The 27,811-nt window shown below is 40.2% G+C and overlaps 1 protein-coding gene across 1 annotated transcript in view; it reads right to left on the bottom strand.

Moving 5' to 3' along the window:
- Positions 1-5,889: 5,889 nt before the first annotated feature.
- lrfn1 (leucine rich repeat and fibronectin type III domain containing 1) overlaps positions 5,890-27,811 on the bottom strand; it is a 97,840-nt gene continuing 75,918 nt past the window's right edge. The window contains exons 4-5 of the mRNA XM_073486621.1: positions 10,325-11,720; positions 5,890-7,828 (exon numbers count right to left, since the gene is read on the bottom strand). Of these exons, the coding sequence (XP_073342722.1) occupies positions 6,928-7,828; positions 10,325-11,700 (2,277 nt within the window). The 5' untranslated portion in view covers positions 11,701-11,720 and the 3' untranslated portion in view covers positions 5,890-6,927. The remainder of the gene's footprint in view (positions 7,829-10,324; positions 11,721-27,811) is intronic.

Here is a 27,811-nt window from a genome sequence, read left to right as displayed (position 1 = left end):
TAATTTGGCTTAGGTGGTTCCCAAAACAACTTTGGTCCTGCGCCTAAGCCTTATAAACAGTAGGAGCCTGCCAGGGGATAAATTGTTTTATTTCAGTCTTTTCAGTGTAGTTCAGTTACATAAATAAGACTTCTGTTGTGCCATGGTTCATAAAGGTGCAGTTCTTCTTCTTCCACAACAGTTCTACCTCTCAGTTAGGGTTTTTATTAATGGTGCACATTAAAAGTTCCATTAAGAAATTAAAGTTTAAACTGGGGTAGACGTTCAAACAAATCATGTCGACTTAAAGCTTATATAATTTAAACGGTTTCAGCAGTTTAGATCAAAGTGAAAGTTATCAAGGCTGCAACTAATGATGATTTTCATTGATGATTAATCTGTTCATTATTTTCTTGATTAATCGATCAGTTGTTCTGGCTACAAGAATGTCTGAAAAAAGTGGTTAAAATGACGATCAGTGTTTCCCAAAGCCCAAGATGACGTCCTCGAATGTCTTGTTCTGCCCACCACTTAAAGATATTCAGTTCACTGTCAGAGGAGTAAAGAAACCAGACAATATTCACATTCAAGAAGCTGGAAATCAGAGAGTTTGGACCTCTTCAAAAATTTATCAAACTGATTTATCGATTATCAAAATAATTGTTAATTATTTTATTTAATTAATCGTTGCAACTCTAAATATAGTTTTCATACAGTTCCTTATTACTGTGTGCCATAGACACATCAATAAGTAACACTATTGCACTTGGTGACTTGTAAACCAAAAATATAGAATATCACCAGCCTTATCTTTTAGCAGAAGTAGTTATTTATGGTTTATTACATGTCGCATTTCCTCACATTTTCATTCGATCCCTTAACATACTGTACTATAAATGTGGGAAGCACAGTTTCCTCCCCTCTGCTGAGATAACATTCACATGTGTCTGGAGCCAGATAGAGCAATGTAATGAGGTGGCAGTGTAAATCTAGATAAGCGAGACAATAATTTATACTTTAATACCTGGAGAGAACCTCCACTATAGGTAAAATTACATTTCTGATTCGAGCTCTTGTGATTTTTATGGATTTGTCAGGCTGTTTGTAAAGAAGAACTCCTCGCTGCAGTTCTGTGCCAGATAGAACATGCAGTCTTATTATGATGCAAGAGATACACCTTCATAAGCAGCTACTCGTGATCAAAGTGAATTACTTTAGTGATTTGCTGAAGTGCTATTTGACTAGCAGAGCAGTCACTGAGTGGTTCAGCAGGTTTCCATCCCCCGTAAGTTCTTATTGCTGAGGTAATGTAGTACTTTGGGTGGATTTAATGCCTCAGAAAAAGACTCGGCAACATCAAAAACAGCCCATAACATGAAAATTTAACACTACATTCTTGTAAACAGCCCTTTTCAAACCATCTTAACATCATGTTCTGAGCCGCCGGTCACTTTAATCCTATCAAACTTGTCAGACTACATCTGTATTTAACAGCCGTAATGTAAATAAACCTGGTAACAAGCGGGCCCGAGCCACTCCGAGCGCGTATTTTTAGATAATCTGATGCTGAAGGAAGTGTTGGTAAACCATTTTGAAAGTGTGTGTGTGTGTGTGTGTGTGCTGAGAAAAAAGCCTGAAGCACTTTGCTGAGTCTGTGTCAATAGGCTAAGTGTTCTCTCTAAGCAGCAGAGAGTGGGCTGTGTTGAGCTTGGCTGCAACTGCCCGAATCTTGGAAATGGAAAAAAGCAAACTAAATTCGGCTGGTCAAATCTGTATTGACGGAGGTTTTAAAGACATATTGTCAAGGTTAATAAGCATTTGGCAAGAGGGCAAAATCACAGAAATGAATTTTATAGCTAGACATACCTAGTTATGACAACTTATTCATGAAATAATTATTAGTAGCATTTTTGTTCTTGCTACATCATAAATACTGAACAATATATGTGAGCTCATACTGTAGCTTTTCAGAAATCCACTCTTTAAAACTCTGCCAATGGCAGAAGATGGCAGAAGTAATGATGTTGTTTCCACAATTAACAACTCTTTGTAGTCATGCTAGAGTGATCAGTTTGGTCCAGGCTGAAAAATCTACATCTACGTGATGTACAGGCACAAAAGTTTGTCTTGATGACTTTGGTGGTCCTCTGACTTTTCCTCTATCCCCGATTCGCCAACATGAGGTTGGCATGAGGTTTTGTCTGAAATGTCTCAACCAACATTGGATGGATTGCCATGGAATTTCAAGGCTGTGGTTCGGAACAACATTGATTTAATGCTAAAATGATGATGTTTAACGGGTATAATGTTAAGCATGTTAGCATTGTGTGGATTAGCACTAAACACAAAGTACAGCTGAGGCTGATGGGACTGTTTCTGCAGGTATTTGGTCATAAACCAAAGGACTGGACTAATTACACTTATGACCTCATGATAGTGCTAGAGGAAAAGTCACCAAAGTCACTGAGATCATCTGGGCTCTATGGATTTCTGCACCACGTTTCATGGCAGTTTATCCAATAGCTGTTGAAATATTTCAGTCTGGACCAAACTGGTACAACAACCAACAAGCTGACATTGCCATCCTGCAGCCAGCATAGCAGCATGGCAGGATGGCAGGATGGCTGCATGACTGATTTTTACTTTTCTGGGATCACGTTTTTAAATTATGAAATGTAACTCATCGCAAGGGCCAAATAACTTGCGTTTAGTGCTAATTAACAAATGTTAGCTTACTAACACACTAAAATAATATGGGTAACATGATAAACATTATTATTATCATCCATGAATGATATGCAAAACGTGCGATTGCGATTATTATGACAGATATTGGGTTATGAGTCATGAGTGGCACTCAGTAGAGTGTATACCTCCACCAAGGCCCAACAGACTCTGTTCCTTTTCCTTCACAGATTCCGGCCACCTAAATACACCTGATTTTCTTTATCATGATCCATGCATTATGCTCTGAGAAATTAATGAAAATGTTGAACACGGCACGATCTTGCATCGTTAAAGACAAACTTCCTGGATCCGTCCCTTTATCCTGATCCGCACCAAAAGTTAATGGGGTCTATTCCAAGTTTCATGGAAATCTGTTCAGTAGTTTTTGTGAAATTCTGCTGACAAACCAACCAACCAACAAACCAAATAACTGACACGGGTGAAAACAACCTCCCATGGTGGAGGTAATGGCGATTTTACATAAATACATGGTGATTTTTGCTTGGGTCTGTACCAAACAAGCATATTCATTTACGTCTGGAGGCTATGATTTGTAGGCCAGCGCATCTCTGCAGCACCAGAAAGCTTCATTTGTAATGGTATGTTGTGACACATTCTACCTTTATCAAAAACTTGCAGCTCCTGCGATTTGGATGTTGCACCAGGCCATATGCATTTGGGAGTGAATGAGTGCAGTTTGGAGTCCGTTTGCAGGTTTTTTTCTTTGCCGCAGGTATCATATTTAAAGTGAGATAAGATCGACCAATCACAGAGCAGACTAATACAAATTGTGCATCAGCGTCTGAGTTGCACCACAGCTGGAATAAGGTTTGTAATTTTGTCGAGCAGACAGCATGGTCGGCATGGATAAGACTTTGAAGCTTATACTTACTGAAGCGTGTTCAAATTGGACTTTTCAAAGACATATTACTATGCATTAAACATACAGTAATGGGATCTTCAGAGGAAAAACTCCCCCTCACCAAGTCAAGGCACTTTTTTTTTTTTTTGAAGTCACTCAGAACTGCTGATGAGACACAACACACTTTGCTCGACTCTGAGTGTTTGCTAGTTTGGCTGCCCCGGCCAATTCTCATCCTCCTCCTGCCTAAGCAGATTTTGTGTTGAATAATGGTTACAGACAGGAGCTGACAAAAAACTTCTTCTGGTCAGCAGCACATTTCCAGACTGGAAACCATCAGTTTTTAATGAGAGCATGGACACCAGTTAAAAAATGTGTGCACCACAGATTGACAGCTGAGCATTTAAACTCTAAGTTCTTGTTCGGAGACAATAATTCAGGCTGTGGAATAAAAATGTGAATGTTTTGTGGCTGGGAACTGGTTGAGTGTGATGAGGGAAAAGGACAGGATGACCCCCTTCTTAGACTGAATCCTCTCCGCCACTGAGGATGCAAATAGGAGATTCGAGAGGATTGGAAACATCCAGTGTGACTTATCTCTCTCAGCCCCGTGTTTTATCTCTCTGCTGTCCACGCAGCTTCGTTTCATCTCAGCATGTCCTAAGTAGCTGTAATCAGAGCGAGAGGGTGGTTTCTGGAGCAGCAAACAAATATCCCTCATCCACCCTGATCATATCTTCTCCCAACGTCATGCCTGTTTGTCACCCTTGTGTGCAGCATTTATGAACAAACAATGGTGTATAACACATTATAATGTAGTTGTAAGCAGATTTATCTATGTTTTTGAGTGTATTTTTTAAGTGTCCTTTCTATGAAGCATCTGTAACTAGTGTATAAAGTTTAATGAATGATTTATAACATGATGTAACACAGTTGTAATCAGAGGTGAGAAGTAACAAAGTACAAATACTTTGTGGCTGTACTTAAGTTATGTTTTTCAGGTTTCTGTACTTTACTTAAATATACATTTTTCTGACAACTCTTAACTTTCACTTACTATATTTTTAACACAAATATCTGTAATTTATTATCACAACATTTAAAAACAGGCTCGTTACTTTACTTTTATTGCATCTGAGGCGAATTATTGATTATTTTTATTTGACGTCGTTGCACTCCGCCCTCCAACATCACAAGACTTGATTTCAGCCTGTCAGTGCATATCACGCACAGGAGACGTAGCGAGACGAAACAGCGTAAAAGACTTAATGAGACCGAAACAGACAGAGAGGGAGATGGGAATGTGGAGAAAAAGGCTTGTTGTAGCGGCTCGTGAACTATTTTCTGCTACTTTATACTTCTGCTCCACTACAATTCAGAGGCAAATATTTTAACTCCGCTACATTTAAGTGACAACTTTAGTTATTGGGAATAATTAGTTTGAAAATATGAAATATAATCAAAAAGATAAACTAAAAATCTACATTAATTAGTTAAACAATCCTAACCAGCTTCAACATATGAACATATTAATGCATCAATAATCATAATCCAGTAATATAATGTACATTATCCTCAAATATGTCATTCTATATAATGAGTACTTTTACTTTTGGCACTTTAAGTGTATTTTGATGCGAATACTTCTGTACTTTTACTCAAGTAAATATTTAAGTGCAGTATTTTTACACTATGGTTTGGCTACTTCTTCTTAAGTACAAGATCTGAGTGCTTGTTCCACTGTTTGTAATTATATATCATTAAATATGATTACAGCTCTGTAATATTGAGTTATTAATCATTCAGTTAGGTATACATTATAAATGTGGCCAAACACATTAATAAACACTTAAAAATGTCCTCATCTCTGCTTACAACTACATTACAATGTGTTGTAAATCATTTATAAACTATCTGCATACAGAGACGCTTATAAGAGCTCAGTAAGTATGGTTTAAGTGTTCTTGAGATGAAGCTGCACCTTAAAAGCAGGATGCTACACAGGCTCTCTGCTAATAAAAGGTCATTAAACATCCTCATTGTGAACTTTAAAACTTGTCTCCCCCTAGTGGGAGCCTCAGATCTTACACCCTTGTTAGTAACAGCTGGCTGCATTTGAATTCAGCATCATGTCCAGTTATCGCGTCCCTCGCCGTCCCACACCCCCACTCCGCTCTGTGCGCCTTCCGTCATGCCGCTTTCACAGAAGCCTTATAAATAGCACTCAGGAATCAAATATTTATCATCTCCAATTTGTGTGTCCCTCCCTGCAGTGGATGCATAGGGCTGCTCCTAAAGAAGCACAAGAAGAAGAAAACGGATACAGTTAACCCACACAAAAAATTTAATACCCTTCGTGAGGGGATAAATGGTCCAAACTTTGACATACTAAATAGGGAGAGGTGTGATGACACAGGTTTTTAATGTAAAAACTTGCAGCCAACACCCAAATGCTTTGTAAAAAGTCATGTGACATATGACTTACTTACTTACATAGTTAGTACACATACACCAATGTTTTTAATATACTTATATATGTCTTTTTTGTTTGTTGTCTTTTTATCTAGACCAGCCAGATACAGTACCGATTAATATACAGTCACATCTGGAACAATACCTATTTAACATCATACAGTCCGACCATCAAAGAGGAATCCGCGCTTGGTTTCCAGGTCCATCCTCTCTATGCTAACATTAGAAATCGGCGTGTGTAAAATCCTGTTCTTCTTTTTCATTATTATTATTGTATAGACTGGTGGTGATACTTGTCCTTGTATCTCGTGTCTTCTGTGCAAAAGTTTTTTTTTTTTTTTTTTTTAAAGAACCCAAAAACATGATTGACATAACAGGATACCTGGCTGTTTCACTTTACAGTTAATGATGAAGTTTATTTTTTTATTGTTTTTTTTTTTAGGTTTTTCTTTTTTAAACAATTAAAACAGTCACATCCAAACGCCACACTCCCCCTTGGCATGTCACAGAAAAAAAGGAGGAAAATTAAAAATCCAAAGAGGTGCCTCCCATTCTCAAGGTGAGAGGCAATGATAGAGAGGAAGGTTTATGACTACAGTGAGCAGCATCCTCCATTCGTACATTTTTCAGAATAAGGCACTGCTGCATAAAGAAAGGACATGGCCGACAAACCTCTCTGGGAGTATGACGCGGAGGCAGGATGATTGGAGACTGTGTTCTTCTCCAGCAACTCACAGAAAGTTTGCATGAGTAAGTAAATGTGCTTGTGTTTATCATTTGCTGTGCGCAAGAGAAAGAGTGTGTCATATGGCATGTAGACATATTTGTGTTTTTACATGTGTATGTTTGTGTGTGGCTGAGCCGTTTTTTTTTTTTTTCCCCCTTCCTCAGACTGTGCTCTCAAGCATCCACTCAGTGCTGCTGAACGTAACTCTCCTGTTGGCGAGGGGCGAGGACTCCATGTTGAGCTGGTTGGTGGACTTGTGCCACCTCGTCCTCGCTCTGCGCGGGTAACTGTGGCTCTGAAAAATGGAGTAATCCCCTCCGTCAAAAGAGAATCTGTGCCTAGTTCGTGCCAGCTCATTAGGGAGCAATCCCATGTTGGCCAGGGCACTTTTCTTGTCCTTGAGCCTGGGAGCCTCCTTGGTGCCAGCGTTGGGGCCTATGAGACACAGGGACATGGTGGAGCCCGTCAAGCTACTGTCCGTCTGCGTGTCCTCAGATGGTGGGCCAGAGCGCTGTGCATCCAGGCTGGTCCTCCTCTTCATCTTGTCTGCACTCAGAGGAGGCAGCTCCACCTCCAGGATTGCGGTGGTGGATGCTGGATCGTCCTTCTTCTCGTTGTCCACCCTCAGCACCAGCGCCATGCACTCTTTAGGAGCCTGAGCCTCGCGCTGTCCCTCGTCGGACGGCTGCTTGGAGGCGGAGCGCTGGAGACGCTGCTGGCTGCCATTGGTCTGAGAGTGCATGCTGGAGCTGACCTTGGTCTTGCTGTCCTCTGGGCTGCTGTAGGCCTTGTACCGGATCATCAGGATGATAATGAAAACCAGCACTGAAGCAACAATTATACCACCAATAATGATAATCATAGTGCCTCCCAGGAACTGGCTGTGCATGAAGCGGCACTGGCTGACCTCACTGGCCGTGTGGAACTGCACACAGCCGACCACACGTGTGGCCGTTAATGATGTGATGCCGTCGTCGTAAACCGCCAGCACACAAAGGTCATACTCCCGGCCTGCGGCCAGATCATTGATTAAGAAGTTCTTGCTGGTAGATGGGATCATTCTGCAGAGAGAAGAAACATGAAACATGTGCGGTGGTGAAGATGTGGACGATTAATCATCGGAATTACAACACCCACATTTACTGATTTGCATAAGGTGTATTAAATCTCACAAAGGTGTCAGTTCCACACAACAAAAAGACAACAGGGCCAACGCAGCTCCAGCATTAAATATTGCTCATTCTGGTAGACAAACATAAAAAGCACAACACTTCATTAAAGTTGACTTATGAGAGAATATGTTACATTATAAAATAGCAGTGAGAAGTTGCTCCACTGGGTTTGCGTATGAAATGACAGCAAGGGTAAACCGCAAGGTGATAAACAAGGCAGAGGAGGCTCACGTCTAAAGAATATGCCACAACAGCTGCGGGCTGCAGGACAAGTGACGCATGATGTGGAGGCAGTTTTGATGTGTGAATACCTAAGGTCACATTTTGCTGGCAACTGCAAGATTACACGAGTCTAAATGCAACGGAGAAAGGCATTGTCTTCAGGTCAACATTGGCGTTAATATAATTAGAAGCTTGTTCGTTTTTCCCCAAAGGGAGGCTCTGATGGTTATCATTTGTAGGTAATAATGTACCACCTAAAGACAAAACAACACTCAGCTCCACGCCTAAACCGGATGAGAAAATTATACAGGAGAGCGACTCATTATATCTGATAAAACCTAAAAAAAAAAAAAAAAGGGAAAGGAAGACGACCACTATTATTAACTCGCTCGGTGAATACATAAGACTTCTCGGTTCACCACATTCAGTTCATGTGCAGGAGGAACACATCAAACTTAATTTCATATCTAAAACAGTATTTTAATAAGGTTTGTAAATGTTTTTCCCGACTATTTAAAAAACAGAATGAGCTCTTTTTGCATAACCATGAGCTGTTTTTTAATTGCAGTACAGGTGTAGATTTGATTTTCATTGTCCTTCATACTTTCACTAGCTATTTTATATACAAAACAAGTATTTTTATCTGATTATATACATGCTAATAATATTATATAAATGACATATTATGCTCCACCTTTACTGCAACATTAAATATTTATCATTTTGGATATTTTTCTTTACTTACATTTTGATGTACTTTTATTTACTTAGTTCAATTTTATTTTACTCTTTATTCTTTGACTTACATTTGAGGGGGCAATGTACTTTTTAATCTGACAGCTGTGGTTACTAATAGAGCCCTAATAGAGTTTCTGAGTGCAACACCACTGTCATAAATACAAACCCCAGGTCTGTAACAATTTGTCAGATGTAATGTAGGTGCTAACTACAACCAAGACTCATTACGTCATAACAATGTTATGTGTTGAAAACTTGTATGTTGAAGTAAACATGTATGTAACGCTGTGATCCGACCCTCTCACTGAAGTTAGCAGAAACAACAGAGAGACACCATTCACCCTGTTACACTATGAAACTGTACCATCAGAATGAGTTTGAAGCTGTTAGTTTATGGTTAAAAAAGTTTTTTACAAAATGTTGCTTTAAAAATTGTTTTCTAACCTTTTTGGCTTGTACAAAAGTTTGTTGTTTAGTTTCAGATGTCTTTGAGTTCAGAGCAGCACCAACAAAGAAAGATTTGCCCTCTAAAGTTTTCAGATAGTTTGATTTAAATCATGTTTGAAGCCCAGAAAGGTCAAATTATCACAATGTCACAAATGAAACAGAGACTAGAGAAAAGTCTGAGAAAAATCGATACAAACTTGTGTGGCAGAACTTTGTTTTGTTTTGTTTTTTTCTCTCCCATTAATCGTCTCATAACCCCTGGGATTTATTTAGTGACCCATTGAATGGGGTCTGACCCTCAGGTTGGGAACCACTGGATTAAACTACCAAACTGTAAATGAAGTAGTTAAAACTAGCTCCACCTTGATATATTGCTTGAATACAGGACTTTCCTTGCAGTATGTTTTATAGTGTATTGTTGCGAGTTTACCTACAGTAAGTAAATAATCTTCCACCACTGCAACCAAGCCTATCATTAGACAACCGCATCTAATCACACACTGTGTTTCAACCAATTAATCCAGACACTAATGATACAAACGGTTACATGCAGTGAAGTAGTTCGTCCTCATCATATTGTTTATTGTCATATTGTGTTTTAATGATGCTGAAAAGGCCTTAAGAGAGCTGGATATCACAGTCGGTTCAATTGATTACAAAACTGGAGGAAAAAAAATATCAGAGGTCGGTAATTGTTTACTGAATCTGTAAATATCTAAAGTGTACTGTACATTTAATAGCATTAATTAATGGGAAATATTCTTTCTCAGTTGATCCCCAGATTGCACAATAGGGGTTCTGCTTATTTTTGGACATACTTAATCATGTTGCATCTTTGGGATCTGTCAATCTGCCATTCTGTACCGCCGTGTCATTCAGCAGATGGTAACTCCAGATGTCTCACCTTTCCTCGTGTCCCTACTCTACCACCCTCCCTCCCTCCATCCAGCCACCCCCTCCACATCCACCATGGCTTACCTGTACACCAAAGTATCATCTGCCGAGCTGTTGTACTGAATCTGGTACATTCTGATGCCGGGGATATGGCGCTCAGATGGCCAACGGATCACAGCGGAGGAGGAGGTCAGCTCAGTGACCATCACCCTCCTGTCCTGCTTGTCGTAGCCCTTGGTGTCGTTGCCAGATTTGGAGGAGGTGGTGATGTCTGAGAGGCCCGGGTCCTCACGCATGTGGCCTGTGTTGTTAACAAACAAGGGCAAGGGGATCATGTTGATCTCAACAGCAGCTGTGGCGATGCCTGCGGCATTGGACGCCACACAATTAAATGCCCCGCTGTCCTTCAGCGTGGTGATGAGAATATCAAGGGTGCCATTATCATACAGGATGGTGCGGGAGTTATTGTGCACCAGCTTGCCGTCTGGTGATCGCCAGTGAATATCTGGGTCTGGATCACCCACAGCTTTGCATTTAAGAGTCACACCCTGCCCCTCCATCACAAAGGGCTTGGTGGAAAGATGTTTGGTGATCAGTGGAGGCTCACAGATAAACTCCTCCTCTTGGATGGACCAGAAATACTTGTCCATGAGGTGCTCGGGTGAGGCGCAGGTCTCCAGATCATCCTCTCTGGTCAGCCTGCGCAGCCAAAGCAGCTCACAGTTACAGTGGAGAGGGTTCCCACCAAAGCTCACAGCCAGGGTGGAGGAGCTGAAGCCCTTGGTGTCAGACAGCACCTGTGCGTGCTGGAACAGGCTGTCTGGCGGCAGCTTCTGCAGCCTGTTGGAGGTCATGTCCAGGCGGACCAGCTTGGTGAGCAGTGTAAAAGTCCCTGCTCCGATGTGGTCAATCAGGTTGTGGTCCAGCGTGAGCGTGTTAATGTTGGTCATTCTGGCTATGGCTTCCCAGGGAAGGGTGCGCAGGTTGTTGTTGGAAAGATCCAAGTCCTCGATGGTGGAAACAAACTCATCAAAGGAGGTGGCGGCCACCTGGTGGATCTGGTTGTTTCCGAGGATGAGGTGCCGCAGGTTGATGAGGCCTTTAAAGTGGTCGTCCTTTATCACGCTGAGGCGGTTTCCGTCCATGTGGAGCGCCCGCAGGGATCGCAGGCCGAAAAAGGCGTGGGGGACGATCTGGCTGATGGTGTTACGGGACAAGGTGAGGTGGACCAAACTGGTCATGTTGAAAAAGTCTTTCCTGCGGATGATGGTGATGAAGTTGTCGGTGAGTCGCAGCTCGACGGTCTTGCGGTCGATGGTGGGGGGCACGAACAGCAGACCAGTCTTAGCGCAGAGCAGAGTCAGAGTGGGGGAGAGGTGCTGGCAGATGCAGCGGCCGGGGCAGCTGTATCCCTTCACCAGGGCTGCACAGAGCAGCACGCACACAACCAGCCGCTCCATTGTTGATCAGTTTCCAGGTCCTGTACATAACACAGACAAAAGGAAAGGAGAGAGTCAAAAATATAGATGTTTGAATTAATAAATAGAATCATAGCCTTTATGAGAGCCTGCTGCAAAAATCCAGAGTCTGACCAAGATTGCTGAGACTGCCAGCAAGGTATCAATCACAAAATGAAATGGAGCTTTTCTGAAATAATGGCACCTTGGATGATGAAAGGCTGCGCCAACACAGTCAGAAGCCCATATCTCTGTAGCCTTTTAATGGAAATAACAGAATGTTTTTGTGCCACCAGGCTGCATCAGCACTGAACCATATAATTTCTCGTTTGATCACCAGACAGTTTTCCTATATTAGGTAACCGCACGCCATGTACGTTTCCATCATATAACAAGCCTTGTGTGTTTTTCTTGCCCTGAAATTCCACTTCAGGATGGAAAATTAAAGGTAGAAAAGGGCACTTGTCAACAGTGCTCAAGGAGTTTCATGACCTTTTCTTGCTCTCTGCTCTCCCTTTTCATCGGAGATATACTGCAAAATTAGACAGAAATCTGTCATGTAAATCACGGCAACAAAAAGTAAAAGGTGAAAATGCTGCTTATTTTTCGAGTCCATCCCGTGGAGGCTTTGAGGATGTTCGGATTCTCTGATTCCCATTTAGAGGTATTGATTTCAGTCTTGGAGAGAACACGCCTGTGGTGACAGGAATAAAAAGTGATCCTTTGCTGTAATAACCATAAGAAACCTCAGCGGAGTGCAAACGGTGATGTGCTGATGCTACATTGTCAGTGTTGTTCCCCTCTTTGGCATCCGTCTTGATTGCTAATGCCCTAAGCTTCACTGTTGATGAGAGAGCCTGTTAACGCCGATAAAGTACAGAGATGACAACTGACTTTTCTTGTCTATTTTTTAAAAATGACTTAACCACCTCATCCAACCCCACTGGGTGACACTTTTGATCCCAGACGGATCCAATGTGTCAATCAACGGCGTGTCTCTGTTTTAGAGGTCTAGCATAATTATTTTCACTCAGACAGAAAAAGCTGGCTGTGGATGTTCAACACAAATTGTGTCTGTTTTTCATCCAATTTGTCACGACTAATTTTAGTGCCTCTTTATCTGTGTCGCACCATGTTGAGGTGGTGCTGACATCTTTAACACCACTAATTTTGTCCCCAAAAGCACCTAGTTCTCAGAGCAGCAATGGCCCTAAATTACGTTTGATTTAAAAATGTCTGGAATATTTTAGAAATAGAGTACAAGCCAAGCTCTCTTCCTCTATCACTCAAGCTGTGCCTCATTCATATTGCACAGAGCCTCTGTTTTCACCCATGTTTTCAACAAAACAAACTTGGGTCTGATAAGAGTTGTTGCAGCATGTCCAAGATAGCAGGAGTGGTGAGGAATCGCGAGTGCACCGCTGTCATTTCACATCAACCTGTGCTGCATTTTCCAGCCAGCAATAAAAAAATTCCCAGTTGCTTTTCCTTTTGTGCTCCCTTGCACACACACTCGCACAAGCTGCTGGCTGGCTGGCTGGCAGGTTGGCTGGCTGGCCGGCTACTATCTGACAGACAACAGGGCACCTCGTTAACTATGAAATACTGCTGTCCAATCAGAGCTCTCATTAAAATCTGGGTTTGTCTGATGTCATTTTCTGAGGGAAGTGGAACAGCTTGAAGCACAAGTTAAACCAGTGGGAGAGTTTCTCAAAGGTTGTTGATGAAATTAACTCAACACTGACGGTTGTATCACTTGTATGTGTATTACACATACACTACATTTCAGACTATTTGACTGTGTATAAGAAAGACACAGACCTTCGCCTGCTACACTTCTTGTTCTGACTCTACAGGCTGAGCTATAGCCTCCGCGTCTGAAATAGAAACACCTCAGCTGTTTGAAATTGAAAAACGTATCTCCTGTGCAATTTATTCAACAAAGAACATGCACAACAAAACTATTTCCATGAGCAAAAAACACACTAGGTGGTACGCTGTGTGGGAAAATTTCCAAACCCCCCTGAGAGAATTTATTTATTTAGCAACACTCCTTTATTGTTGGCAGCACAGCGCGCCTGCCTTGTCTAAATTAATTCCCCAGATTTCTTTTTTTAAAGAGGCTGGGAAAGTTACTAAAGTAGGCTACGGCAGAGCAGATCACACTTCCTGTTAAAAAGGCTCCTATAACAGAACGGTTAGAGACTTTCAACACTGCTGTGGTTTCAGATTTAATTTAATATTGTTGCCCTTTGTTAGATTTCAGTATAATAGTGACCTTGCCCGATTGTGTTAGTTCTCACATGCTAAGTAGGCCACAAAGCTCATGGTTTCTCAGAGGACCATCTGTGCCAGAGCATTTCCTGCCACACCGTCGAGGATACTCTATTGATCTTTCAGCATCTCGGGGAAGGCGGGGTGGAAAGTGTCGGGAGGAGGAGGGGGGGGGGGGACTTTGTTGCCACGGCAACTCTGGTGTAGAATGTAGGTCTTTGAATTGCATTAAGATGATGCTGAGCCCCCCAAAAAGCTTCAGTCTTAATAGATGCTGAGGAGGTGTTGAGGGACGTGAACAGATGCAGGAATGGCCGAGTGAAATTAAAAGTAAAAGGGCAGCTCCGCCTCACATTTCTATTTCTGTTTTATTGCTTCATATTAGCGGTGGCCACCCGATCGATATGCAGACAACAGGAGGGAACACAAGGTGAAGTGGAGGTTTGTTTTGTGTCCAGTCATGCAGGATCACAACGTTTCAGAGGGGATTATTTAGACGGATTATCTTTGCACATGCATTTCTAACTAAGAATCGCTTGTGGTCACGCTCCATCTTCAGTATTTTTTATTTCCAACAACGGTAAAGTGATACAACACAAGGCCATTCAATCTAGATAAGGTATTATGAAATCTACAAAACAAGAACAAAATAGGGTTGTATATTTCAAGCAATTTCTTTAATTGATAGTCGTCTGCCTTAACAATTGATTATCATTAATAATAAACTGTATTAAAAATACGTTGGAGGTTTTTCCAATAAAAAACTGTTTTAGACTTGATCTATGCTTGTTGCAAAATCAGAGTAGGCTACAGACAAAGCAAACAATGATAAACTAGATTTCAACATATAAAAACACAACATTTTAGTTGCGGAGCTATTCAACAACTGGCCCCAACAAAATCCAACCCGTACTCAGTACGGATGGGCGGGCCGCTCCTGTGTGATCGATACTCACAAGCTACTCATGTGGTATTGATTCTTTTAAAAGAATATCAATAATAAAATAAAATTACAAAACATGGGTGGCCGCATCACTTCCAACAGTTTTTAGTGCTCCAAACAGCCCTGACATATTGAGCTGAAACCTACGAGACATGGGAACCAAACGTGTACTGCACAGCGGCACAGTCATTACAAAAAGATGCAAGTCTCCTGCACCAACTGCTGTCTGACAAAAGATGTTCTAAGAGCCTTTTCAAAAAGGCAGAGCACGTCCAGGAAGAGATCACACCGTTATTAGTTATCACCACTGCCAAGGAAGTGGTGGAGGCGGCTTTCCCTGTGTCTGTCTGTCTTCCCTTAATCCCCAAACATCATCACCCCAATGTCATTTAAAGGCCAGACACAACAGGTGAATAGAGTATATATATATATGTTTTTAACAAATACATATCACCATGCAACTTCCCTAGTTGACTGCATAAGATGATAATTTTTTCTAGTAATTTTTCTGAAATTTTATGTTTAATTATGCAAACGAGGTGCCATCTAATTATGCACTGATTTGCACACATTTCCAGAACAACGAATCTGCATCTGTTTAATTTTGTGGACAAATTAGAGTCAAGTCTCAAATCACATTTTGAGAAATGATCAGTATTGGTATCGGTAAATTGTGACAATCTATCAGTATCATATGGAACTGAAAAAGTGCAATGCATTCCTGTTATAGAGGCTACTTAATGGCTAAAGTGTTATAATATCAGTTTGTGTAGAACGTCTTTTTGTAGGTTTTAAGTTACAGATTACTTTTTTCATTAACTATTTTGTATTTTGTTTTGATAGATTTAATAAATAACTATTTGTAATTTGTAACAAGATACTTTTTTTTAACATATTTGTGCGTATTGTTAATCGGTCAAATTCCGATTGCCGATTTATCCATTAATGATTTATCATGAACGTCCTCGGAGCAAAGACAAACACATGAACAAGAAAAACAAAAGAAAGTTACCACGAGTTGCGTTTACAAAATTCCCCCCATACTACTCAATTTTTGAGGAATGAATTTCCTTAAAAACTCCTCAAAAGCACCTCTGACCACATGTGATCTCTCCGGTGGAAAAAATGTAATCACAATCTGACATATCCAGAAATTAAATTGCACATTTACATACACCCATGTGAGCAATTATACCTATGATACATAAACGTTTACATTTATGCATGCAAACACGCCTATGAACATCTGGAGCTGTGAAACATCTGTGTACTCCTTGAGAAGCTTCACAAACTGGTCTTACAGGGCAGTACTGTAGTAAGTTACTACTTTATTTGTAAACTCCAATTTAAGTCTACCCACTTTTACTTCTGAATATACTGGCATTGGCATTACAATTTGTTATAATTTGAAGATTTGGGCCCCCCGTGCCCTCTAGGAATGAACCTGACATTCAACACTAAGTTTAAGATTTCTAAATGTGTATCCATCCCACAGCCCAGAATCCACTCTGCTTCGTTTTGACATTTATTGCCATTGGCTACAAAAGGCTGAATTACTGTGAGTCTTAAAAAACCCTGAAGACTTGCAGAAACTCTCTGAATATGAGATCTGAGGAGCCATGAAAGATATGGATAGTTGGTTAAAATTTCAGCCAATGATTTAAGTGAAGCACGTCACATTTTTTATTGACTAATCTAGTCAGAGTTGATTGGGGGAATCAAAGTAAATTCCCTCGTGTATTTATGTATAAATACGATTAGATTTTGCTTCCATAATACAGCTTAAAATGCATACAGGAATAAGTAAGGAAATTTCAGCTGTATTTGACAGCTAACAGCTCTCCCTGTGGACACTAATGCTTGATGACTCTCATCTGTATTAGAGGTGTATTTGAGTGGGTAGGAAAACAAGCGTGAATAAAAAAAAAAAAAAAAGTTAATTTAACGCTGGAGGTTGTGGGAGATAACAAGCTGCCTTTTCCATGGCAGCAGCAGTCGGGGGAAAGAGGGAGGGTGGTTGCTGTCGGTGAAGTCAGTCACATACTGAGGACAGATACTGACTTTAGATGAGAGCTCCCTTCAGCTTGCAGTGATACTACTCATTGATTACTGTGCATTTTGAGGTATAGTGTGAGCAGTGCTGCTCGTACTGGCCATATTTAGGTTTAATCAATCCTCTTGTGCAGACATATTGTGATATCGCCCTCTGTTTTTCCTCGTTTCATGTTATTCATCCACTGTTCCCTATTTTGCCATTCACCCCCCTCTCCTCTGGTTTCAGTTAATTCACCTCCTGTCCTTGTGTGTTTCCCCGCCTGTGTGATTGCCTGCTACGGCCCGATTAGTTTCACCTGTCCCTCGTTAGCTTTCCCTCAACATATTGTGTCCCCCTCTTTGTCTGTGTGCCGTGTGCCACATGTTCCAGCCCCTTCCTAGTGTTTAGTCATGGTGGGCAGTCGAATAGTCTATCTGATATCGTTCCTAGGACATCATAATTAATGTTGGTCCAGGACCATCATTTCTAACAAGTCCACATTTCAGGCAAGGCATGTTGTGGTTTGGTGAGTTGAGTGCAGGACTCTCACCCAGGAGACTAGGGTTTGTATCCCAGTTGGAATATATTAGTATTCTGTTCGCGTAGCATCTTTCCTGTTTTCTTAGGCAACAACAATACTTCGTTAGGTTAAAATACACCCATCCACAATGCTTCACGTGTCACAAAGGATAACTAGAGCACACGTGGCAGTATTAGATCGTGTATAGTTGAATAGTAACTTCCTATGTCCTTTCCTACCCACTTTTCCTCGATGAAAAACATCATGAGGTGAAGCTGTGAAGAAGAATATATAAGGATTTAGGAAAAGAAAACCACTGTGCTAAGAGAATCCAACTGCACAAACACTAGGCTACGCTATTCACAACTCTATTATGTGATGGTGGATATCACTGACATGGGTCTGCCATGGTAAAAAAAAAAAAAGTGCATTCAAAGACGGATTACTAAAAGCGCATCCTACATACTTTGCTCCGTGTGTTTCATCCAGGCTGTATGCAATACAGCAAGGGAGGACCTGCACACAGAGAGCAAAAATGATTCAGATAACAGTCTTGATTTCAAATGGCTGTACAGATAGTGACGAAATGAGCAAAAGTGCATGGAGACAAAAAGAGGCAAAAGGCAAATGTTTCAGTCAGGGTTGGGCCCACAGACGGTGCCATCATTGCCGACGGCACAAAAAGTAGTGTCTCCTCAGAGTTGCCGCAAGTCAAGGGTTGTTGTTGTTTGTGACATGTTAGAGAGAAAAAGAAAATATGTTTATTGCTGCTCAAAGTTTACTTTTCCATGTCCCGTTTATTATTTTCTTATTTAAATTGCCCAATCAGGCAAACCCAGCATGCTCAGTTACATTGTTGGCAGCAGTATTTGTTTTCTGTGGGCCGCTGATAGTGGGTTTCTCTCCATTGTTCACATCGCACACCCCTCATTTCAGCCTATGTTGGACTTTCCACAGTGCAGAATGAGGTATGCATGCTGGGGTACCCTATATATAGGTTACTCTACAGGTGCACCAGGTCAGCCATCAAGGGCTTGATTGAACACAACATGAAGCCAATTACCAGCAGGTCACATCATACAACCACACAACAATAACACTCGAAAGCATTGACATAGTCTCATACACATACTGATATAAATGCAGCACATAATGAATGCACACTGGAAATGGGTCCAACTGGTACAGAGAGGCAGTAAATGACTCACTCTATTAATTCAGGTGCATGACTAATTCTTCTTTTAAGCCTTTAGGGTTTGGCATTTCAAGATAAAAGATATATCTGCATTCACATTGGAGTGAAATTTGATTCACGTTTCCACCGAGACTATTAGGAAGCATCATGCCAATGCCACAGAATGCCAAATCTGAAAGAGAATGACAGCTCATTTCGGAGATAGCGCTGTTATGTTCATTGATTCTGATTCTAAGTTGTCTCCTTGAGAAACGTCTCATCGCTTTTCTTTCTGATTATGATCTGATTATAAGCCTCTTCATATAATAGCTTAAGAAACCGCCACATGACTGAACACGCTGAAATGGTGACTTGCTCGTGCTTGGAAGTTGTAACGGCTGATGCAGGTTGTAGATGTGACAAGTTGGCTGTTTGTTTGGCCGGATGGTGCATCGTTTTAAATGTTACTGCCACAAAGATATGTGGGAAAAAATGATCTCCATTTCTTTCGTAGAGGACGGTCATTGAAGCACATTTCCTTAGCATTAAGATCATTTGAACAGATCTCATCATGGCTGCCATTTGGATACTAAGTAAGGAACCTTCCTAAGCAAAAAAGACCATTCGACCGCATCTTTAGTGTTTTTGGATATTTGCTTTGCTTTCCTGGGCTTGTTTATTGGATTTCCGATTCTTGCCAGTTCCCTGTTGGATTTCTTTGCCTGATCCGACTTCCTCCTCTAGATTTGACCCTTGCCTGCTTCCCCATCCAATAAGCTTTTTGTACTATGATTTTTGCATGAAACTTTTTGAATCGCCTCGGTTTGAGGGTGGAGCTGTGTCGAGGTTCTCTGTCCCATGGTGCCCGTTCAGACCTCAACTGAATTGTTTATCTTTCTGCTTAACATCTGGCTGTGAGGTAATTCTCTTCTTGCCTCTAACACTCGAAGAAACTGGGTAAAAAAAACAAAACAAAACAAAAATGTGATGGCAAGTAGAGCTGAAACAATTGGCCAATTGTCCTACTCAATGATATAATCATCAACAAGAGTGATAATCAATTAATTGTTCATGTCAGTTATCGATAAAATGCTGATTTTTCGTTCCAGCTTCACAGGGAAATTGTGAAAAGCATTATTTTTTTATTTTACAGTTTAATTGGGAAACAAATAGTCGATTGATTATCACTAGTGAAAATAATCATCAGTTGCAGCAGGAAAAACAGGACGCCACTATTAGTCGATTAGTCAATTAAATGTTGCTACGCTCGCTAGTCGGCACAACAAATACTAGTTGGTTAAACGTACTACCTCCACCAAGGAGGTCATGTTTTCACCCATGTCTGTTTTTTTGATTGGTTTGTCAGCAGGATGACACAAAAACTGTCAACAGCAACTTAACTCGGTAAACCACCTCAGTACTGGATTCCCTGTCATCAAACTGACCACAGTGTTCGGACTTCACTGGTCCAAACGCTGGCTGTGTTCCCTTGGAGCCCAGCACACTTAGCCATGTTAGGCAATTTTTTCATATCATAACGGGATTGCATTGATCCAATGAAAATGTTACTTTAATAATAATGCATGAATTTCTGTCATGTTAAATATAGTTTTCAATAATTGTTATTCATTAACACACATTTCAGAAGCATTTAAAAATATGATTTAGTCATTAAATAATGTGATTTATGGTTTCAAGTGGCGCTTATAATATATGCAATCATTTTTCAAACACTGTTTATCCTTATAGATTACATTTTGATGCATTTTGACTCTTTTCTTAAGTGTTTAAACTTCCATTAAAACATCATGAAAATCAGAAAGAAAGTTAGGATCATCCCTACTTGCAACAAAGCTTAATTACAGTTTTTTTCTTGGCATCTATCCAAACAGACAGAAGATCTGAAATTGATCTGCTTTAACTGATCCCAATCCATCACAAAGAATTGCCTGGATCACTCTGATCCCGGTCTTGAACACACACACATATTAAATTCTATCCTTCACCTAACCAAAGACACAATACTCATAATCATCATATTAACATACAAGCACAACTGTGCACAAGGCATGTACACGTGAGCACATTACAACACATGGCCACCCACACACACACACACGCACAGGAGAATAAATACAGAAACACGACTGCATATCTGCACACACACATGTATCTCCACATTAACATACAGACAAACATGCTGAACAAAGACAGACAAACAGGAAGAGCCCAGGAGGAGGAAACAGAGGAATGAATTAACTTAGTTTTCAAGGTCAGATGAGATACGAGTACAAGTTTGTGTGTTTGTACTCTCAACTATACTAACAGAAAACGTGAACAAAAGGAACCACTCTTAAAAATGCTCTTATGTTTTACAAATTCACGATGGAGCTCTGTTAAAAGAAGGCACAAGAAGGAGTACGACTGCAATTTCCTAAATAAAGCTGCTTTAACGAAGAGCTTCGAGAGCATCATAAACAATGCAGGAAGAATCAAATAAAAGCTGAAGGATGCTGTCTCGCACATACACACCTCCTTCTATTTTTGACTGTACAACACCTTTTCTGCTCCTGCACCCTCAACACACAGCATCCAGTTTACACATTAAACAGGAGAAGCAGCTGCGAGGATGATAAAGCAGCTTCGCAACTTCGAAGACAAAGTCAAGAAAAATCCATGAATTTAGGAGTCCATCTTTTATAAACTAGAAAAAACAGCCGAAAGAAAAACAGTTTGCTTTCCACCCTCTCAGTTACACCTGTGTTGAGTCGGAAATTTTAATTGGGGCATCCATGAATTCACCAGGATATTCTCATAATTAAGTAACCAGGAAGAAGTACAGGCTTTAAAAATTCAACAGCTATTCAAGAGAAGGTCTCATAAATCACAGCACTGTCACAAGAGGCAAACACACACAAACCCCTGTGTCTTAAATAATTTTCCTCTGTGAGAATAATGTATATGAGTGTTAACTACCATCATTAAACTGTGCTATTACCTGCCATCTTATATTCACTCATAATGATATATGGCCCACTTCATGTAATCTTGACATCATAATGTGCTGTCGATGGCGTCCTTTCAGAGGGCAGCTATCCACCGAACCACCACTGGTCATCAAAATCTGGATTCATATGAGTTTATGATCAGTTGATAAACAAAATGAATATGCAGTTTCATAGTAAACTGAAGATTTTTGGGCTTTAGATGTTGGTTTGACAAAATATGCAATTAAAAGATGTCATCTTTGGTTTTAGGAACTTTTTGTAGGAATTTTTGATGATGTTTCTACTTTTTATAGACCAAATTATAAATCAAGCGAGCGTTTTTTCATCATTTGGGTCTTTTGTTTAGTTTTATTAGATATTAGAAGTTATATTCAAGTATTTTTGGCATTTTTGCCTTTATGCAAAAGGTGGACAGTAGTGAGGGGTGAAATGTAATGACAGTAAAGTAGAGAGAGACGTAGAAGGGACATGCAACAATGGTCCAAGGACATTGCAGTAACATTTTGAATGGAAGATATTTGTGTAGGATTTCTCAGCTCTAAGGCCAGGTAGGCATATTAACTGACTAATTGTTTCAGCAATAGTGTGATTTTAATGGTGGTATTTGTAAGTACAACCTACACAACAGCCTGATAAATGTCTGGCATGTTTGAAAGGAAATATGTACAGTGTCTGAAGCTGCTGATGCAAAAGGCTTATTGGCCTGATTGAATGAGTCGCGAGAGAGAAAACATTTTGGACTAAAAGATGAATACAATGTAAAGACTTTTCATCAACTATGAAGGACAAAAATGACAAAAATGTGACTAAAACTAATAAGCTTTTCCATCTAAAGACTAAGACTATACCTAGAGTAGCTAACTGTTTGATATTCATTTCGATCACTTGCCATCATCAGTGATAGCCTTGGATTACAGTTACAGCACAAGTTAGTTGAATCTCAAGCATATTTTGAATGTGACATTGACAACAGTGTCTGAATGCAAACAATGTCAGATTCATCCTCTCCTCAGGAAAACATCTGCCCGGAGCCGGTGCTCTGTAAGGATATTTTCTGGACATGACTTTGTCGGGAAACCGTAAACGCCAATTAGTCGGCGCAGGCGGTGAACTGCTGGCTGCCCTTGTGCGACTCTTGTCAGAATGCCGGCATAATTATTGACAGGCCGAGTTCATTGGAGTCAGCTCTGACTCCACCAGTGTGGACGCCTAAACCGAGGCTGCACGGCCCCGGGGATTTCTGGTCGCATCTCATCAAGGGGAACGGGGGTATGGTCGTAAACAGGAGGAGCATTTGCATATTATAATTACGTCCGCATGTGAAGACAGTCTTCTCAATTACATCCCATTTAAAACTTTCAATGAGAAAGAATTGAGAAGCACAAACTATTGCAGCACCATAAACTTTAATTGTATGAGATTGTTCTCTAAACAAGATAGAGAACATTAGGAGTATATTGGTGTTGCGTAACTTTAGTCTTGCACGTCACTTGTGTTGATTGAACGCGTAGGTGATTGATTGTTACCCTTTACCTGCTACCTGTTCTTTTTAAATTGAATACCTCTCCTCAGACATAAACAACCCTCAAAAGCACCTGCTAAAGTTACAAATTACAGCAATACGGGTAAATATGTTTGTTTTTAGTTTTTTGTAGAAACGAAGCTTTGGAAGTTAAAACAACAAACGACTGCTTCTCAAAAGTGCAGCCCTTAATATGCTAATTGATGACAAGCGTTCTTACATACAAAGGAAATAACATAGGAGGATTTGGAGGACATACAGTACCTGTGATTAATGTGTTCACCCAATATCTAGTTTGATAACTGGCGTGCAGTCTTGGTGATGAAATATCAAAAATTTACTGCAGTAATCTGCTGACTACTTTCTAAATTAACCAATCAATTAATATATCAGAGACTTATGCTGACATATTTGTACTTCTTGTTTTGTCCGAGCATGCCAAATTTACCACAACAGAAGAAGAAAAAACTGAAATGTTTCACATTTAAGAAACTGAAACTGGAGAATGATCATTTCAGCTCTACCTCATGTTCTACCTCACAGACTTTCTTTACATCAGACAGTCTTCTCAACTAATCATGCTATTTAAAGCTCCCTATATATGTCAGACCACTTAAATAATCAGCAGGCAAACGATCTTGTTTCACATGAATGACATACGAGTGATTTTTCCATGTGAAGTGATTGTTTCCTATTCTTTCAGTCTCACAGCCACGCGTCCTCTTTTCTGCACACAATCCTGATTACTGTACATCCACAGAATTCTTCACTAAAATAGCCTCATTAATCACAAGCACCATTTGATGCATAATAGAATTATTAGATATGGTGTTGTTCCAGTCAATCCACTTTATGCACAAATTGCCTCCACAACCACGCCAAAATAGCCTCTGATTGTATTCCATCTGTTAGCTGTCACAATTAATAGAATAAATAGGACAATGGTCTGCCCTCCGATTTACAACGGCCACTTGCCTATTTTAGATTTACTGTGAGGGGTTTTTGCAGAGGTTCGCACTCAGAGAGGAAGCTGGCCTATTTGAAGATCACACTTTGAATTAAGGGAACGGCAGGAATAATAATAAAGATGAACAACGCTGCTTCGTGTTTAATGATGTCAGGGGTGGAAGAAGTTTCAAGGTCTTTGGGAGAAGTAGAAGTAGCAATGTACATGTAGAAATACTCTGTTACAAGTGAACGTCCGGGAAAAGTATGCACAGTAAATCAAGGAAAAATGTAGGTAAAATATAAAAGCAAAAGTACTTACAATGCAGCATTACAGTGTACAATTATTTTCAATTCAATTCAAACATTGAGGCTTCCCTCATTTGCAATGATGTCGAGACACACACAAATATGCAGAGTTGAAACATTTCAAAAGAACAATACTAAGTGAAAACATTTGCATACTGAGGTTAAGTGTTCCGTGATAATCATCTTGAATTGTTCAGAAATAGTCAGAGTGTTCAACTTGGAAATGTTTTGTAGATAATTCTGTGTATTCAGTGCATAAATAACCAAAATCAGAACAAACCCGTAGGACTTGAAGCATAAGATGCTTCTTAGCAGAGCTGCTTTGATAGGGTCCTGTGGTCCAGTGCAGCATAGATGTTATATGAGTGGTGAAAGTCCAAATAAGGGATAAGGGATTTATAGATGAAAAGATACAAGCGTTTATCAAAACATCTTTAAACCAGAGAGGACCAGCCAACTTTGTAATACAGAAAATGGTGGTGAGCGTCTAAAGGATCCCCAGTAATAAGTCTGAGGGCAGAGCGATAAACTGAGTCTAGAGGTTTGCGGCTGGAAGCAGCAACATACTGTATGTTTAGATTATATCACCATAATATAGACCGATAGTAAGACTTATTATATATTATACTTCTGGATTATTATAACAGATAATGTATAATGTAAACTGCTTTAATTTACTGTTTAAACACTGTGTTGTATCTGCTTATTTTATGTTTTCTAACATCTTCTGCAAAGTAATGAGTAGAGCTGCAAAGATAAATTAGTTAGTCACCATTCTGTGATTACAGCTTCTTAAAGCAACATTATGTAGAAATTGGCTTTTTTTTTTTTTTGCATTGACAGTTTCTGAGTGCAACACCACTGTCGTAAATACAAATCCCAGGTCTGTAACAGTTTGTCAGATGTAATGTAGGTGCTAACTACAAATAAAACTCAATACGTCATAACAATGTTATGTGTTGAGAACTTGTCTCTTGAAGTAAACATGTATGTAACGCTGTGATCCGACCCGCTCACTGAAGTTACATAGTGCAGCCGAGCAGTACATTTATTCCCCACCACCTTTAAAACATAACAACAGCACTCCTCAGTGATTTCTAAGGGTTCAGCTTAAACATGTTCATTTTTTCGGAGCAATTTTAGGTGGTAGAATGTCCTGACATCGACAAATATCTCGACAATACCCAGCGTGGTTGTTACTCTTTTCTCCATGTAGCAGTTTCTCTGACACCTTCCAAGAGAATGCTGAAGTACAGTTGACATATTTGTCTAAAAGAAAAAAAGAAAAGAACTGACAAACAAGCCGAGATAAAAGCAGAGGCTGCTAGCAAACAATACATGGACAGAGAGTGATTCTGAACGACACCCAGCTTATGGGATTTCTATTTCTAGCCTTAGTTATTTGGAAATCCAGCAACAAGAATTCGGCAATTTACAAATGCTGCAGCAGCGTGATTGTCTCTTCTATATGTTGCGTCTGCATGTGTTCCCATGTGGTGACAGTTTTATTTCCCTCATTGTTTGTCCTCTACTCTCACGTCATTTTACCCACTGACTGGCTGTTTATTTTAATCGTGTCTTCTTGTCCCTTAGCAGAGTGGCTCCATGCCCTCCTAGCTCTGAGCAGACGAGCTGAATAGACCCTCTGAATTGATACCTTATGGTGCCACTTTGTGCAAGAGTAATACTGAAGAATCCACACTTGGTTTCAAATCTTCTCCCAAGGCTCCTATACTGCATTGATCCTGCTCTGTATGTACCATCGCAAGGTATTATGTATGCCTGTTATGTGCTTCACTGCCACAGCAGACTCTAGCAAAAAGCCGATCTACACTGCGGAGAGAAAATGTATCAGATGGCTGAACTTAAAACCTTTCTGGGCTGAAATACGCTCGATTCATTTTCACAACAAGACAGCGACTGATCTATCATTAACATTAGCCGTTGTCGTGTATTGAAGCTGGATTACTAACCAGCTTGTTCTATAACAAAGGAGCCATGTCAGAAACAATGTAGACCATCTGTTAATAGCACAATAGAATTACAGATAATGAATTCTTTCAAATCAATTACAATAAGATTGGAAAAACAAAAACACATTCATGCACACAAAAACTATCACAGACCTGTTGTGTTTTTGTCATTAGAGATGAAATTTACGGAGCGTCTGTCTTAAATGGCGACGCGGTCTGTCGGAAAACCTCTTAGATCCAAACTGAAACATCCCAACAACTACTGGATGGATTGTGCTTGAATTCTGTGGATCCCAGAGGATTAATCGTGATGATTTTGGTGATCCTCTGACTTTTCCTCTCGTGCCAACATGAGGTAAACATTTTTGTGTTTTAGTGAATCATTGGATGGACTGCTGTGAAATTTGGTTCTGTGTCCACAGGATATGCCTTAATGACTCCATGACTTTACTTTAGAGCAAAAGTCAAACACCATGAAGTTGATGTTTGTGGTTTTGAGCAAAAACTTTTTGGAAGGATCGGCATGAAATTCGTTACAGACATTCATTTCCCCCTCAGGATAAATTGTATTAATCATCGTGATCCTTTGACTTTTCATAGAATCAAAATTGGACTTAGTCCAGTGCCAAATTCCAGCATAACTAATGACATTCACAGCAGCCTCAACTGTACTTTTACGTTTAATTACCAACATTATCAACATTAGCGTTTACAGGTTTGTGGAAGACTCAGGTGCATGTCTTTGCCGCACATTTTTATGACCCTCTCTTTGTACAAAAGTTGAAAAAAAAACCTAGAGGAGATCATGATTATACAATCATAGGGTGCTGCGCCAAAGCCTTCTCATGTCAGGGACAACCCTGCATTATTTCAGCTACATATCAGCATGTTAGCATTAAGCTGATAGCATCACTTAGCCAAAGTGCAGCCTCACGGAGCTGTTGCTTCGGCTGTAGATTCCTACTCTTGTTAAACAAGTGCATGATCCCATTCATCATTTTGTGTCTTAAGTCGAATACAGAGTAAATATCCAATGTACACCTTCTGCTTTATGACAACAGTATGATCTAATTAACAGACACAATGGAGATTTATCACCAGTGGGATCCATGTGAATATCTACTGTGAAAACTGGATGCAATAATGGGAAACTCACCCAGCTCTAATTGATATAGAAGACAGTGGCCCAAATTCACTCAAGGCTGTAATGCTTATGAGTGTGTGTGTGTAACAACCCTCAGAACGAGACAGCTACGACTGCATGTGATTCACTCACTGCACATAAATAATAGACTGCACAGCTTCAATTTGACACACTTCATAGGAAAGCCTTTGCAAAGCAGGTTTAGGCAGAACTTTTGTCAAACATATATTGTAGGTATTATATTCATATATACTGCGGGGCGCCTGA

Source organism: Pagrus major, chromosome 2 (assembly GCF_040436345.1).
Source record: "Pagrus major chromosome 2, Pma_NU_1.0".
Lineage (NCBI taxonomy): Eukaryota > Metazoa > Chordata > Actinopteri > Spariformes > Sparidae > Pagrus > Pagrus major.
Note: the sequence above shows the minus strand (reverse complement) of the source record. Positions and strands in the feature narration are given on the sequence as shown.